This window comes from Caloenas nicobarica, chromosome 5, assembly GCF_036013445.1.
Source record: "Caloenas nicobarica isolate bCalNic1 chromosome 5, bCalNic1.hap1, whole genome shotgun sequence".
NCBI lineage: Eukaryota > Metazoa > Chordata > Aves > Columbiformes > Columbidae > Caloenas > Caloenas nicobarica.
The window spans coordinates 68,528,546-68,542,420 of record NC_088249.1 but is presented as its reverse complement, the minus strand read 5'-3'; the positions used below and the strand labels follow the sequence as shown (position 1 = coordinate 68,542,420).

At 66.4% G+C, this 13,875-nt stretch overlaps 3 protein-coding genes across 5 annotated transcripts; 1 reads left to right on the top strand and 2 right to left on the bottom strand.

Annotated features, from left to right (window-relative positions):
- Positions 1–7,698: 7,698 nt before the first annotated feature.
- On the bottom strand, positions 7,699–8,954 carry SELENOH (selenoprotein H). 2 transcript variants are annotated; one of them, XM_065636520.1, is made up of 5 exons: positions 8,906–8,954; positions 8,368–8,511; positions 8,130–8,275; positions 7,945–8,058; positions 7,699–7,878 (listed from the first exon to the last, which is right to left on the bottom strand). In XM_065636520.1, exons 2-4 carry the CDS (start codon positions 8,508–8,510, stop codon positions 7,958–7,960), a joined length of 390 nt encoding a protein of 129 aa, XP_065492592.1. In that variant the 5' UTR covers position 8,511; positions 8,906–8,954; the 3' UTR covers positions 7,699–7,878; positions 7,945–7,957. The 2 variants fall into 2 exon arrangements, with proteins under 2 accessions (XP_065492592.1, XP_065492593.1); XM_065636521.1 differs by lacking the exon at positions 8,906–8,954 and adding an exon at positions 8,733–8,800.
- A 384-nt stretch (positions 8,955–9,338) lies between these two features.
- TMX2 (thioredoxin related transmembrane protein 2) lies at positions 9,339–11,831 on the bottom strand. Its single transcript, XM_065635998.1, has 8 exons — positions 11,609–11,831; positions 11,020–11,080; positions 10,732–10,845; positions 10,322–10,398; positions 10,145–10,251; positions 9,994–10,059; positions 9,758–9,887; positions 9,339–9,690 (listed from the first exon to the last, which is right to left on the bottom strand). The coding sequence occupies exons 1-8, from the start codon at positions 11,795–11,797 to the stop codon at positions 9,553–9,555; spliced, it is 882 nt and encodes a 293-aa protein (XP_065492070.1). The 5' UTR covers positions 11,798–11,831; the 3' UTR covers positions 9,339–9,552.
- Positions 11,832–12,050: 219 nt separating this feature from the next.
- MED19 (mediator complex subunit 19) lies at positions 12,051–13,800 on the top strand. 2 transcript variants are annotated; one of them, XM_065635507.1, is made up of 5 exons: positions 12,051–12,274; positions 12,688–12,944; positions 13,045–13,141; positions 13,215–13,326; positions 13,456–13,800. In XM_065635507.1, exons 1-5 carry the CDS (start codon positions 12,079–12,081, stop codon positions 13,766–13,768), a joined length of 975 nt encoding a protein of 324 aa, XP_065491579.1. In that variant the 5' UTR covers positions 12,051–12,078; the 3' UTR covers positions 13,769–13,800. The 2 variants fall into 2 exon arrangements, with proteins under 2 accessions (XP_065491579.1, XP_065491580.1); XM_065635508.1 differs by having other exon boundaries at positions 13,232–13,326; positions 13,456–13,609.
- The last annotated feature ends 75 nt before the right edge of the window (positions 13,801–13,875 follow it).

Sequence of the window (13,875 nt, the reverse complement as noted above, 5' to 3'; positions counted from 1 at the left end):
GGGAGACGTGTGACCCCATCCGGGGTGGAATCTGCCCAGAAGCAGAACTCGGGGGGGACGGGCTGCAGACCACCCGGGGGTCAGCCTGGCTCCAGGGAGGCGCTGCTGGCTGGAGCCCCCCAGCCAGCCCTTGAATCCAGGAGCTCATCCCCAGTGGATTCTGTCCCCCTGTCCCCTCCAATGTCCCACGGGCTCCTTCACCTGAGACTGCGGGCGGAGGGACAGAGCCAGTGGCTGCGGACAAACGCTCTGCCAGCGAGTCTAGCTGGGGGGGACGCAAAGGCCCCGCCGAGGGCAGCATGGCCGGTTTTGGGGGGCCCCTCATGTGGCCAAGGCTGCAGGGACAGTGCGAACGGGAAGGCTGGCGCAAGCGGCACGAAAGCACAGATCCAATAAGCTGGGGGAGACGGGTGGTGGGGAGGACGGGGGGCTCGGCACCGTGTTAGTGGTGCCTTTTGCAGCAGATGGGGAAAGACGCCAGCACCACCCAGCCAAAACCATCCCGCTCTGCCCAGCTACCACGGCACCAAACCAAACGGTGCTGCCGTCCCCGCTGGCACCGAGAAATAGCAGAAGGGGACCTGGGGAGGTACAGTGGCCTGGGACAGGAAATTTAAACGTGAGGTTTAATAGTGGCAACTAATCCAGCCAGAGAACTGCAACTCCAGAATGAGCAGTACTCTACACGGGAGCAGCGTCACATCCCAGGGCCTGGCCCAGCCGCTCCATGGCCAGGACGGAGCCGAGTCGGGCGGGAGGCGGCTGCGAGCGCCCGTGCACCCGCAGCTCGGTGCTGGAGGATTTCCCCTTCGGCGGGTGAGGAAGCGATGCTGAACCTGCCCCGTCCCGCGTTCAGTGCCGCTCACCTGGGAGAAGTCCGGGTCCCCTGAAGGTGACAGTTTTCTGCCTCGTCTCTGGCCCTGGGCTGGTGGGATCCAGGCGCTGGGGAGAATCCTGTGGGCTCCTGATTGCCAAACTATTAGTAAGACAATGACAAGAGGAAAAGAGTTGAGGAAGGTTTTGGGTGGGGACAGCTGATTCTTGGGGTAAATATGCATTGCTCCATGAGGCAAGGAGGAGGTGAGGGAGATGCGATAACAGCCTGCAAATGTTTGAAGAAGGTAATCCCCCAGCCGAGGGTGGGGTTTGCTAAGGGTGGGGCAAAAAGGTATGACGAGGAGAAATGGGATTCGCGCATGTGAAGGGCATTTTTTGGGAGTTTATCGGGGCATGGGACCCCCAAACCCTCCCTGATGTTTGATTTGTAAAATCACCCGACATGCAGGCTGTAAAGGGCAGGGAGAGCTGATCTCCGCCCTGACAGCGACAGGGAGGTTTCTCCATCCCACAGCGGAGAACCGAGACCTTCTCCCTGCGCCCCCTCACCCTCGCTGTCACCCAAACCGAGCGAGTCAGCCCCTCTTGCCCTGTGCCTGAGTGAGAGCTGCTCCGAGGTCACAAATAGTCCTTGGCTGCCCTTCCCTCCTCTTGCCCACACAAGGAGGAAGGCGACTGCGTACCTGCGCCCTGGGGACAAGAGGTGCTCTTGCAGTTCATTCTGGGAAGCAGAGTCCTCACCTGCTTGTCCCAGGGACTCCCAACACCTCTGAAGGGACAGCTTTCCCGCAGGGAGAAAGTATCGGGGACACCTTGCTGCTCCGTCCCAGCCCCAGCTGCCACCACGTCCCTGAGGGACACTGGGACAACGGGCTGTTGGGGGCACACGCGTGGGCCTGGCGTGCTCACACGCAGCCTCTGCCTTGGCAGCACAAAACCAGCACGAAACCCCGCGCACTGGTACGGGGAATCACCAGACAAGCACAGTGGCTCACAGACCGCTCCAGCCCACGTGCGGGTTCCAAGTGCGGCGCCTGTTGCCCCCCTCGCCCCTGCCCCACCCCGAGCAGGGTGTGCACGTCGTGCTAGGGCTGCACAAAAGCGTGTCAGACAGGCAGCACATCCCAATGCACAGCGGGAACACGGCAGGGCAGGGGGTGGCCCCGACACAGGACACAGGGAAGCAGCTGCAGGTGCAGATCTGAGGAGCCTTCTTCTGTGCCTGGTGCGCACCCGCCTTGTTGCTGCTTCCGTTGGCCCAGAAATTTAACAGCCTTTAAAGTCCTTAGTGCCTTCAAAGATTAAATGCACTGTTGCAAACACACCTCTGCTGGCTCCGAGCAGGAGCTGGAGTCAGGTCTCTGAAGCCGGCGATCGCCTCTTGTCCTGAGGGCTGCGGGATGGAGCTGCGCGGGGTCTATCAGTGCGTTGCCAACTCCAGCTCCCGATCCAGCCGTGGATCCTGCATGTCCCCTTTCATCCTGCAGTGCTGCTGATGCCTTGTCCAGATGAGACACCCAGAAAACACAGCTACTGCCGGAACGGAGCACGACAACTTGTTTACAAGACAGAGCAGCACTGCTTGGCGGTGCAGGGCTGGAGGAAGGGGAGGCTGCGCGGGCGGGTCAGAGATGTCCTGCATTGTTCTCCATCAGGATAACAAGGCGCTTCCACAGCCCCTTTCCTATGGGAATCCCAACAGGTTGTTGTCTCCCCGTGTGCAGGGGAAGTGTGGCACCAGGGGGAACAACTCATCTGTTGGATGCCAGCGCTAAACAGGAGGAGGGCAGCTGGGGCTGCTGGAGCCTTTCAGCCCTAATTCAGTGATGCCAAGCAATAAAGCAAGTTCACAGTCCACCCCAGCGTTTCCTGGAGCGGCGTCTGGCGGCTCCACACGCTTGGTGCGGCACTGAGTCGGAACGGAGCGCGGTACCCACCTCCTGCTGTGCCTGGGCTCTCCCGTCCCGCACACCCGGCCAGTATTAACCTTTGGTGTCTGACCCAGCTGTGCTTGGACTGTCAAATTCCTGTTACATCTTTTGCTCAAATGTGCAAGTGACAGAAGCGTGCATGGAAATCTCCCTCCCAGCCCCACCATGATCTGTCACTGCTTACAGTCTGTTCTTGCTCTCTCCAGCTCTTTCCCCAGCCATGGATCCTGCCCTCGTCCGTCCCCTCTGTGGCAGTGCCAGCAAAGTACAAGGTACCTCCTGAGAATGGGCAAACAGGCAGCTCCTGTACCGCAGTCTAGCAAAAAAAGCAAAAAGGGATGTTCCTGGAAAAGAAACACGGCTGTGAGACTCAAGATGAGACTTTCCTTTCTCTTAAAGAAACCAGCTCAGAATCTGCTGATCTGAGAGCTTGGGAGCCACGGAGAAGCCTTGACCTGTGCTGTGGGGAGGGCTCTGCTGCCAGCTGCAGAGCCTGGACACCCAGCACGTGCTGAGGCCACCTCCAGACCAAGCACCCTTCCCTTCCCTTCCCTTCCCTTCCCTTCCCTTCCCTTCCCTTCCCTTCCCTTCCCTTCCCTTCCCTTCCCTTCCCTTCCCTTCCCTTCCCTTCCCTTCCCTTCCCTTCCTTTCCCTCCAGGCACAGTGTCCCAGCTCAGCAGAGCTGGGGCTGTTCCTCGGGTCCCCCACCTGCCAAGACCTGAACGTGCACAGGGATTCGCGGCCTCACACCCTGTGCTGGCACAGCAGTGAGAGCTGCACTCGCGCATTTTTAGCCAGCAAATTCCAGCAGCAAACATGGGTGTTGGTGTTCAGAGAGCAGTCAAGGGGACAAAAGGCTGCCGGTGCTTTTTCCAGCATAGATCATTTGGCTTTGGGTGCTAGTAAAAGTTATAAAAGGCCTCTTCTGTGTATCAACAGTGGGAGTGTTCACTGGTATTGCCAGATCATGCACCAGTAAATTTACGGGCAGCCAAGGCTGTTGGCCAGCAGGGCAGGCAGCACCACGGGCAGTGGGCTTTGTGAGACGGGACCAGTGCTGTCCCCTCTGTCAGACACTGAACCACTGAACTGCCTCCCGGCTGTGTCCCTGCAGTGCTGGGCCTGGCCGGGCCGCCGTCCCGCCACGGGCTCGTCCCCGCTGCCTGCTCTGCCCCGGCCACAGACGTGACTGTCACCATCCCCCTGTCCCGCGGCCCCGTCCCACTCGCTGCCGCTGGACACACGGACAGCCCTGGTCAGGCTGCGGGGCCGTCTCTGCAGGACACAAGGGCCCATTGTCAGGACTCTCTGTGCCTCGTCCCACCCAAAAAACAATTTCTGTGGACCGGGGAGGCTGGCGCGGGGTCTGCCCTTTCATGGGGTGCGTGGGCACCGTTCCGCGCGGCCTGAGCGCCACTAACGCCTCTGGAGCTGAGGGACTTTGCTTCTCCTGTCACCTGCCAGCTCAAGAGCCCACGGGGCCTCCAGCCCCCTGTGCTCTGTGCCAGGTGCAGGCTCACCCCAACCCCCAGGGCTCACCCCAACCCCCAGGTTATGCCAGTTATGTCTCCCCTGTGGGGCTGCAGGGTCTCTGGAGCTGAAGGTGCTGCCCACAGGGACATTTCCAGGGCTGGGACCGAGGGTGTGGGGCTGATGTGGACCCAGGGATAGATAACCAGGCTGGGGAGAGATTTAAAACACGAAGCAGCGGCAGTTGGGCTCTGAAACCAGCGAGCTGGCCCCTCAGTCAGCATCTGGATCCATCCACTGCCAGGGAATCCAAGCTTTCCAAGTGATGGCTCTGATCATTGTAATTCCAAAAGATTGCAAGGGGTGGGGGAGGAAACATCGCTATTTTTCTTCTCTTTTTAGAAGCATATGATAGCACTTTGATACAAAATTATGTGTTTTGCTGTATCCCTCGGTATTTAGGGCCAGGGTCCAAGCCGCCCGAGGTCAGCGCAAAAGCTGCCACCGACCGCAGCTCCACCGCCCAGACCCATCGCCAGGCGCTTTCCTTCTTGGTGTGTGTCCATTTTGCATGCAGCAAAAACGGGTAAAAAAACACCCTCACATGTCCAACCAGATGAAAATCCATCTGCAAAGCCACGGGAAATATCAAGGGATGATACCGCATCTGAAAACTTTGTAGGCTTAAAATCTACGGCGTCATTCAGACTCCTGCTCTTCTGCAGCTCTTGAAATTTCCACCCACTTTGGTTGTTTGTAAGAACAGCTAATATCTCCAGGCAGTTGGGCTGGGATTGTTATAATTGTTGTTCATGTGTGTGGAGCGACTGGTGCAGATGTTTTTACAATGGATGCTTTATAAAATGACAGAATACTTCCAAACTAAGTAGGCAGCATCGTCTGCATGAAGGACAGCTTCCAAAATACCCACCATCAATCCTCCCTTTCTGCCACTGTCTGTGCGTGCCCGCTCCTCCCAAGAGGCATCAGCGAGCCGCCAAAACGCCATTTCTCACACACCAGGCCACAACAGATCTTGAAAATCCAAAACAAGGCCCAGCACAGGGCTGTGAACCGTGGAGCTCCAGTGCCAGCCTGCAGGAGCTGCTCTGCAGACACTGCCCCGGTTATTCATCTTGTGCTTCACTGCCATGGCGACGGTGACCGCGAGCAGCACAGAGCTCTCTCAAGTTATGGCTTGGCCGTCTTGTCCGAGGACAGGGTGGCTGTCCCCTGCTCCCCATCCCTGCTCCTTGTACCTGCTCCCCGTCCCTGCTCCCCATCCCTGCTCCCCATCCCTGCTCCCCATCCCTGCTCCCCGTCCCTGCTCCCCATCCCTGCTCCCCATCCCTGCTCCTTGTACCTGCTCCCCGTCCCTGCTCCCCATCCCTGCTCCCCGTCCCTGCAGGACACCGGCCAGCACAGCGGGTCTGGTCCCGCAGCCCGTCCCTTGCACGACCCACACCCCGGCGCTGTGCTCCCCAGAACCCCGGGAGGAACGCTGCCCTGCAACGAACCACCAGCTTTGGCCTCCGGGGCCGGTGCAGCGGCCCCACCGCCTGCGGGACGCCAGCGTCGCCCGGGACGGCCATGGCGGGGCCTGCGGCAGCGCTCAGCCGGACCTGCAGCACTTACCTAGACCGGCAGCGCTCATCGAGACCGGCAGCGCCTCGGCCACCCCCCGCCCTCGCGCCCTTCCCCGCCACAGCCCCTGCCGCGCCGCCATTGGCTGGCAGGGTGCGATTGGCTGGCTGGGCGGGCCAATGGCGGGGCAGCTGCCGGGCGGGACGAGCCCCTGGCCACGCGAGGCGGCGGGCGCGAGGCGCGGCCCCCTCCCCGCCGGCAGGTACGCGGGGAGCGCGGGGCTGCCCGCCCGGGCGGCAGGCTCCGAACCGGCCTGTTTTCCCCCAAAATCGCGGGGGCCGGCGCCCTCTGCTGGCCGAGCGGAGCCTCAGGGGACGGCTGGGCCGCGTGGGCACCGCACGGGCGGGCGAGGCCCTGCGTGGGCACCGCTCGGGGGGGCGAGGCCCTGCGTGGGCACCGCACAGGCACACGGGGCTCAGCAGCGTCTGCGCAGCTGTGCAGACCGCGGCACGGCTGTGCGGGTGATGCAAAACGCACCTGCACCCCTGCAGGCCCCGCGACATCCCCATCCCAAACCATTCAGGCCAGTCCGAAGCAAGGGAGGCAGGTGCTAATCCCCGTGTCCCCAGGGCCGGCCCCCGTGTCCCCAGGGCCGTGCTGTCTCCACAGGGTGTCCATGGGCTCTCCGTCAGCCACCCCGAGGCTGCTGTACCGCAGCACCCGCCTGCTCCGCACGGCCTTCCAGCACCTCCACCAGCAGCAGCAGCGAGCGGACGTCTTCTGCGATGTGGTGCTGCAGGCTGAAGGTGAGTGGGCAGCACGGCCATGGGGCTGCTGGTGCTGGGGAGGACGTGTGGGCAGGGTCCCCACAGCCCCCAGGGAGGGTGGGGGAGAGCGGGGAGGACTGCAGAGCAGTGACAGCAGCTGTTGCATTGCAGGCGAGGCGGTGGTGGCCCACTGCTGCGTCCTCTCTGTCTGCAGCCCCTTCTTCATGGAGCAGCTGGGTCGGGAGCTGCCCCCCCAGGGTCGCAGGGTGGTGCTGGAGCTGGGGGGGCTGAGCATCGGGGCGCTGCGCAAGCTGGTGCGTTTCCTCTACACGGCCGAGCTGGAGGCCACGTGGGAGGAGGCGCAGGAGGTGCTGGCAGCCGCCCGCCGCCTCCGCGTCACCGAGCTCGAGTCGCTGCAGCTGCGGGGGGGACGCCTGGTGCGGCCGGGACCCCAGCGGCAGCTCGACCGCTCCTGCCTGCGCCCGGCCCGGCACGGCTGCCCCGCAGCGGGTGGCAGGGCTGAGCCCGGCGGTGCCGCTGTCCCCCCGGGGAGCACTGCTGTCCCCCCACGGGAGCGGCCGTGCTCTCCAGTGACCGCGCACCCCAGCCCCGGCCCCGTGGGGCGGGTGAAGCTGCGGAAGGTGGAGAGCGGGGGGTGCTGGGAGGTGGTGCAGGAGTGGCAGCCCCATGCGGTGGCAGCAGGCGATGGTGGGGTGACAGAACCTCAGCCCCTGTCAGACGTGGATGCACTGGGGCAGGCGGGCAGGCGCTCCCCCCACCGGCGGCCCCCACCGGCAGCCTGGAGGAAGCAGGAGCAGGTGCCTCCCGCACTCCCACAGGGCCACGGGCAGGTGGTGGCACTGGGGGACCCCCTGGGTGACCCTGAGGAGGAGGAGGTGGATGTGGGGATGCTGGAACCGTGCCTGCCCCCCGGCACTGTCTGTGTCTGGCCCTGCCCCTCGTCTGAGGAGGACGAGGATGTGGATGTGCTCACCTAGAGGGGCGGCTCTGCCCCCCGGGCAATGCCGGCAGGGCTGCCCTCGCCCCCGGCCAAAGGGCTGTACCAGCCCCAGGCTGCTGGACCTGGAAATAAAGCATTAGAGCTGAGCTTGTGGGGCTGCTGAGCTTTATTGGGGAACAGTAGGGGGACAAGGAGGATGGGGGGGGAGCCGGGGGGGCTGCCCACAGCGGAGCTGCAGCATCGGAGACGGGACTGGGGCTGGCAGTGCCCCCCACTTCGTCTCGCCTCTTCATGGGTGCTCATGCCGCGGGTGCTGGTCCCAGCTTGGCTGTGGGGAGAGGGTGGTTGGTGTGTGGCCCTGTCTCCATGCCACCCCATCCCCATCCCCACTCACCTGGCCGCCACCTCTATGCCAAGTTGCTCTTCAGCGCTTCCACCATGGCCTCTGGCTGGGGGAACTTCAGTTTGCGAGGGGGCCCCTTCCCAATGCCACTCCACAGCTCCACGGCTGCGGAGAACAAGGCGGGACGGGTCAGGGGTGCCAGGGAGCCCCCCCACCCCCCCGGCCCCTGCACTCACTGCTGCCGTCCTCCTTCACCAAGGACACCTCGAAGCTGTTCCTGCGCGGCTGCTGGGGGTTGATGTCCACGGGGAGATGGGCCACGGCCCCGCGCAGGGCCTCGCTCACCGCCGCCGCGTTACGCCCGAACACCCGTCAGCTCTTGCTGGGGGGACACGGGGGGGTCAGCGCCTGGGGGGCACCCCAAGGACCCCCATTGACACCCGAGGGGCGCTGGGGCAAGAGAGGTCCGCTCACCAGTGCTCGATGACGACGCGGGGGCCGGTGCCCTCCGCGCTGTCCTGGCCCTGGGTGCGCGGCCGCTTCTGCGGGGCATCCGCCTGCTCCGCTGCCTCGGGCGCCGCCGGCCGGGCCCCGCGCTTCCTCCCGCGGGGAGCCATCCTGGGGAGAGCGCCGGGTGGTGGGGCCGGGGCGACCCCGGCGGGGCTACCCCGGGGTCTCGCGGTGCGGGGACAGGGATCCCGCCGTGGGCCGGGAAGGGTGGGACCCCAGGGATCCCGCGTGGGGGGGAGCAGAAGGACCGCTTTAGGAGGGGTCAGGAAGGGGGGATCCCCGGGGATCCACCCTGGGGGGTGAAAGGGGGGTCCCCACGGGGATCCTACCATGGGGGAGGGGAGGCGGCGGAGATGCCGCCGCGGTGTGTGGGGGGAGAGGGGGTCCGAGGACGCTGCTTTGGGGCCGTGGGTGTGAAGGGGGTCCCGGGGACGCTGCTGCGGGGAGCGGGCACGGGAAGGGCCGGTACGCGGGGGCCCGGAGCGGCCGCGCCGCCTCCTACCTGCAGCGCCGCGCTGACCACGTGCCGGGACCGCGGCGCACCGCGCCGGCCTCCGCCACTCGGGCGAGCCTCCGGGGTGGGCAGGGGGCGGGGCCGAACGGCGCTCCGGAGCCCGCGTGCCGGGGAACGGGGCCGCCCCCGCTCCTCGCTGCCAGACGCCTCCGCGGAGATGCCTCGCCCTTCCCGGTCAGCGGCGGCGGGCGAACCGGGCCGCGGTAACACGCGCACATACCGGACACCCCTCCGGGCGGGCTCAGTGGTGCCGCCCGCGCGCCCGCCGCTCCCCCTCGGCGCCGTACAACCGGCGCTGCGGCGACAGCCAATCAGAGCGCGGGGCCTCCGCGGGGCCCCGCCCCCGGCAGCAAGCCACGCCCACCACGGTCCCGGGGGGTCCCCGGCCCCCCCACTGGACACAGACACGCGGACACGGGAACACGGACACGCATCGTTTATTGTCAGCGATGAGGATGAGCGTTAACCGAGGGCGGCTCTGTGCTATGGCCCCGCCTACACGGGGGCCTGGCACACATGGCACCCCCGGGGCTCAGCCCGGACCTGCCCCCGCAGAGAGCCCTGGTCAGGGGGGCCCCGGGGGCTGGTGCCACCGGTGACGGTGACATGTGATGGGTGAGAGCACGGGGCAGCTTCTACTTGTCCTTCTTGGTCTCCCCCGGCAATGGTGCCTGTGCTGCAGGAGGCTCCTCAGGCCCCTCCTCCCGCGGCTTCGGCTGCTTCTTGGCCCTCTGGTAGAGCTCGTTGAGGTTGAACTCCCGGATCACGTTCTCCTGCGGCACAGAGGCAGCCTCAGCGCCCCGGGACCCCCACGGGCCCTCCCGGCCCCGTCCCACCCACCTCAGAGAAGGTCCAGGACACGGCCCGGCCCTTCTTGTCGATCTGCGGCCGGCGCATGGTCTCCGTCCCGCCCTGGAAGAGGATGAGGGTGGGCAGCTGCTTGGTGAGGGGGGAAGTGCTGACCTTGTACCTGCGGCAGGACGGCAGAGGCTGGCGGGAACCCCGGGCAGCTGAGGGGGCCGGGGGCTCCCAGAGACCCCAGCCCAGGCCCCACTGCCAAGCCTGTCCCCCCAGACCTAGTGCTGACGTCCGTGTACCGGCCAACATCCACCTTCCCGAAGTGCAGCCCCGAGCAGTTGTACCTGGGTGGGACAGGGAGGGGCTGTGAGTGCCATGGGTGAACTGGGAGCCCCGTGCCTTGCCCAGGCCTCTATGGTCACCACTCACTTGAGTGAGAGGTCGGCGAAGATGGGGGCGAAGGACTGGCACTCGCTGGACCAGTTGGCAAAGAACTCCACGATCCAGGTCACCCGCTTGTCCCGCTCCAGCTCCTCCTGCCGCGGGGGCACGGGGCTCAGCGGGGGCAGCCAGCAGAGTCCCAGCCCCCTGGGAGGGGATACTCACGTCTATGGTCTTGTCGCTGAAATACTTGATGTACTCAGGGCCCATGTAGAGGGGGGGCTTGCAGGTCATCAGGAACACTGCAACAACAGCGCCCCTGAGCCCCCCCAGCACGCCCAGGATGGGTTTGGGATGAGGCTCCCCCTTCCCCGGGGAGCCACGGCAGAGCGAGCCCTGAGACGGACAGGCTTCCTTCCCCTCGAGGCGCTCCCTGAGCTGCCCCTCACCCATGGAGGCTCCTCACAGCTGCAGCCTCCTTGGCAGTGAAGGACACAGGTCAACCCCCGCTGAGAGGGAGCTCTGGCCCTGCAGCCGGGCGGGGGGAGGATGGGCCAGGGCAGCAGGTGCTGGGGGCACACCGAGCCGTGCCCAGGGGTGCCCTGGTGCCGTGGGCTCCCCCCAGCAGGTCTCACCTATGCAGAGCGTGAGGTAGAGCAAGCCCATGCGGACGTCCAGGCGGAAGAAGAGGATGGCATTTGCCACTTTGCTGAACATGAAGATGTTCCCAATGTGCTGCTCCACGGTGACTGGAGTAGGGAGAGAGGGAGAGAAGACAGTGCCAGATCCTCACAGAAGACCAGGGACGATCCTGAGGGTGGGCCAGAGCTGGTCCTCCAGATCCCAACCCATCCAGCTCCTTGTGGGAGGACCCGTAAGCAGCCCCACAGCCTCTCCCACCCCCAGCACAGGCCCCAACTCACTGGAGCGTCGGTTCTTCATCATCACGATGGCACTGAGGAACATGAGGATCTCCACCTCCCGCTGGGACAGGAAAGACAGCGTGAGCAGGAGGCACTGCGGGACCTGCAGAACTGGGACCGGCCGCCAGCGCCAACTGCAGCCGTACCGCCCTCCCACAGCCAGGCTGCTCCTGGCCCAGCCTGGCACCGGGACGAGTGGCCGTGCCAGGCCCTGCTGGCCCCAAATCCTGCCGGTTCCGTGCCTCCTCCTGGAGCTACTTTCCCTCCCGAGCCCTGAGGGGAAGACAGCAAGGAGAGGGGACTGCCCTGCAATGAGGGGCACGGCCTCCCAACCCCTCAGCAGTGGGACAGCAGTGACAGAGCAGTGCCAGGGGCCACCGGGCTTCCCCCAGCCGGGCCGGGGACGTGGGCCCGGAGGAGGGTCCAGCCAGGGGCTCGGGGACTGGGGCCAGGCCCAGGGGGCCAGGCCCGGCAGGTGGGGGCGAGAGGGACACCAGGCCCGGACAGTGCAGGCCCAGAGGGAGCCAGGCCTGGGAGGCGGGGGCGGGCCGGGGAGGGGCCGCGGCAGCGGCAGGCCGGGCCGGCTCACCCAGTCGAAGTCGCAGGGGTTGCCATCCTCCCGCTGCGAGGGCAGCCCCTGGCAGAGCGGCGGGACCTTGCGCACGAGCAGGAAGGCGGTGGCCAGCAGCGCGGACAGCGGGTAGTAGGGCCGCGCCAGCCAGCGGCACAGCCCGGGCACCGAGTACAGCAGCGCCAGCAGCGGCGCCAGCACCGCCATCTTGGCCTCCGCGCGCACCACCGCCCCCCTCCTATTGGGCCGCCCACCTGCTCGTCTGCGGGAGGCGGGGCTTTTCTCACGCTGGCCAATGGCGAGCGTCGCTGTCAAGCACGCCTCACACCCCGGCAGACCAATGAGGGTGAAAGAGAAAAGCGGCCAATCAGAAGGCTAGGACTGAGCCTCCCGCAGCAACCGGGGCAGCGGGCGGGGCCCGGGCGGTGCTCGGCCAATCGCGGCGGGGCGGGGCGGGGCGCTGGCCCCGCGCGGGGCACGCCGGGAAGATGGAGAACTTCTCGGCGCTGTTCGGCGGGGCCGAGCCGCCGCCCGCTGCCGCCGCCGCTGCCCTGGGCTTCGGGCCCGCTAAGCCGCCTGCCGCCGGGGCCGCACCGCCCCCCATCGCCGCCGCGCCGCCGCCGGGCGAGGACGCGGCCCGCAAGGCCGCCGCCGGCCCGTTCTACCTGCTGCGGGAGCTGCCAGGTGCGGGGCGGGGGGCGGGGGGCGCGCTCGGCCAATCGGCGCGGCGGAGCCGTGGCGCGGCTGAAACTGGCGGCGCGACGGGCCAATGAGGAGGGAGGGTGGTGGGCGGGGAGGCGTGAACTGACAGCGCGCCAGGCCAATGAGCATGCAGGGGGCGGGGCCAAGCGGCTCGCGGGGGAGCGGGGAAATGGGGCCTGCGGGGCTCGGGCCGGGGCGGGTGGGGAGGGAGCGGGGCCGGGGCCGGGGCCGGGGCCGGGGCCGGCCGGGTGGGGAGGGAGCGGGGCCGGGGGTGGCCGGGAGCGGGGCCGGGGCCGGGGCCGGGGCCGGCCGGGTGGGGAGGGAGCGGGGCCGGGGTCCTGGGCCCGGGTCCTGGGCCCGGCGCGGCGGCAGCTCCCCCATCCCGTCCCGCGCAGGCACCACGGAGCTGACGGGCAGCACCAACCTGATCACGCACTACAACCTGGAGCACGCCTACAACAAGTTCTGCGGCAAGAAGGTGAAGGAGAAGCTCAGCAATTTCCTCCCTGACCTGCCCGGCATGATTGACCTGCCCGGCTCCCACGACAACAGCAGCCTGCGCTCCCTCATCGAGAAGCCCCCGATCTGCAGCAGCTCCTTCACCCCCCTCACGGGCACCATGCTGACCGGCTTCCGCCTGCACGCCGGCCCGGTGAGCGCGGGCAGGGAGTGGGAAGGCGGCTGCTGGGGCCAGGGGCAGCGGGACGGGAGGTGCCCGGCCTGGTCTGAGCAGCCCCGTCCCCTCTCCCCAGCTGCCCGAGCAGTGCCGGCTGATGCACATCCAGCCGCCTAAGAAGAAGAATAAGCACAAGCACAAGCAGAGCCGCACGCAGGATCCTGTCCCCCCAGGTAAGGGGCTGTGCCTCGCTGCCGCAGCCACCCCCTCTCCCATCCAGCCCCAGGGGACGCCCGGCTCCTCCAGCGCTCTCCTTTCTCCAGAAACCCCTTCAGACTCTGACCACAAGAAGAAGAAGAAGAAAAAAGAGGAGGATCCAGAACGAAAGAGGAAAAAGAAGGAGAAGAAAAAGAAGAAGGTGGGTGGGGAAAGCCACGGTTCGATTCCCAGCCTGTGCCCGCCCTCAGGTCTGTCGGGTGAGCAGCCGTTCCCTGGGCGCTGCTGTTGAGCAGGTCTCACGGGATCCGTGTCTGTCCTTCCTCCACAGAACCGGCACAGCCCCGAGCACCCGGGGGTGGGCGGCTCCCAGGCCAGCAGCAGCAGCAGCCTGCGGTGAGGCCGCCCGGGGATCCTCCAGCCCCTGGGAACGGCCCCGACTGACCCGGGAGGGACTCGGCTCTCCTGCGGCGCTCGGTGGGGGGCTTGGGCTGGCCTGTGTCCCCTCCAGCAGAGCGGACACCCCTGCAGCCCCCACGTGCAGCCAGCGGGACCAGGGAACATGGACTCTGCTGGCACTAGAGCTGCCGACCTTGGCCTTTTATACCAGAACAACCCGGTGCATCGGGGCCTCTCTTTTTTAGTCACCTTTTAATTAAAGTCTCTGCTTTGAGGAGGGGCTGGTGGCAGTGGCTGCTGCAACCGCGGCCATCACGGCGAGGAGCCGCAACTGGGCGAGTCCACGGGCCAT

Bases quoted from the DNA above. Each gene is read 5' to 3' on its own strand.
- TMX2 (XM_065635998.1), bottom strand. From the start codon at position 11,797: ATGGCGGTGCTGGCGCCGCTGCTGGCGCTGCTGTACTCGGTGCCCGGG. The intron at 10,060-10,144 runs GTGAGTGGTGAC...TGTCCCACCCAG, and splicing joins TTCGCCGACCTCTCACTCAA to GTACAACTGCTCGGGGCTGC. The intron at 9,888-9,993 runs GTCTGGGGGGAC...GTCCTGCCGCAG, and splicing joins TACACGGACGTCAGCACTAG to GTACAAGGTCAGCACTTCCC.
- MED19 (XM_065635507.1), top strand. From the start codon at position 12,079: ATGGAGAACTTCTCGGCGCTGTTCGGCGGGGCCGAGCCGCCGCCCGCT. The intron at 12,275-12,687 runs GTGCGGGGCGGG...CGTCCCGCGCAG, and splicing joins CCTGCTGCGGGAGCTGCCAG to GCACCACGGAGCTGACGGGC. The intron at 13,142-13,214 runs GTAAGGGGCTGT...CGGCTCCTCCAG, and splicing joins GCAGGATCCTGTCCCCCCAG to CGCTCTCCTTTCTCCAGAAA.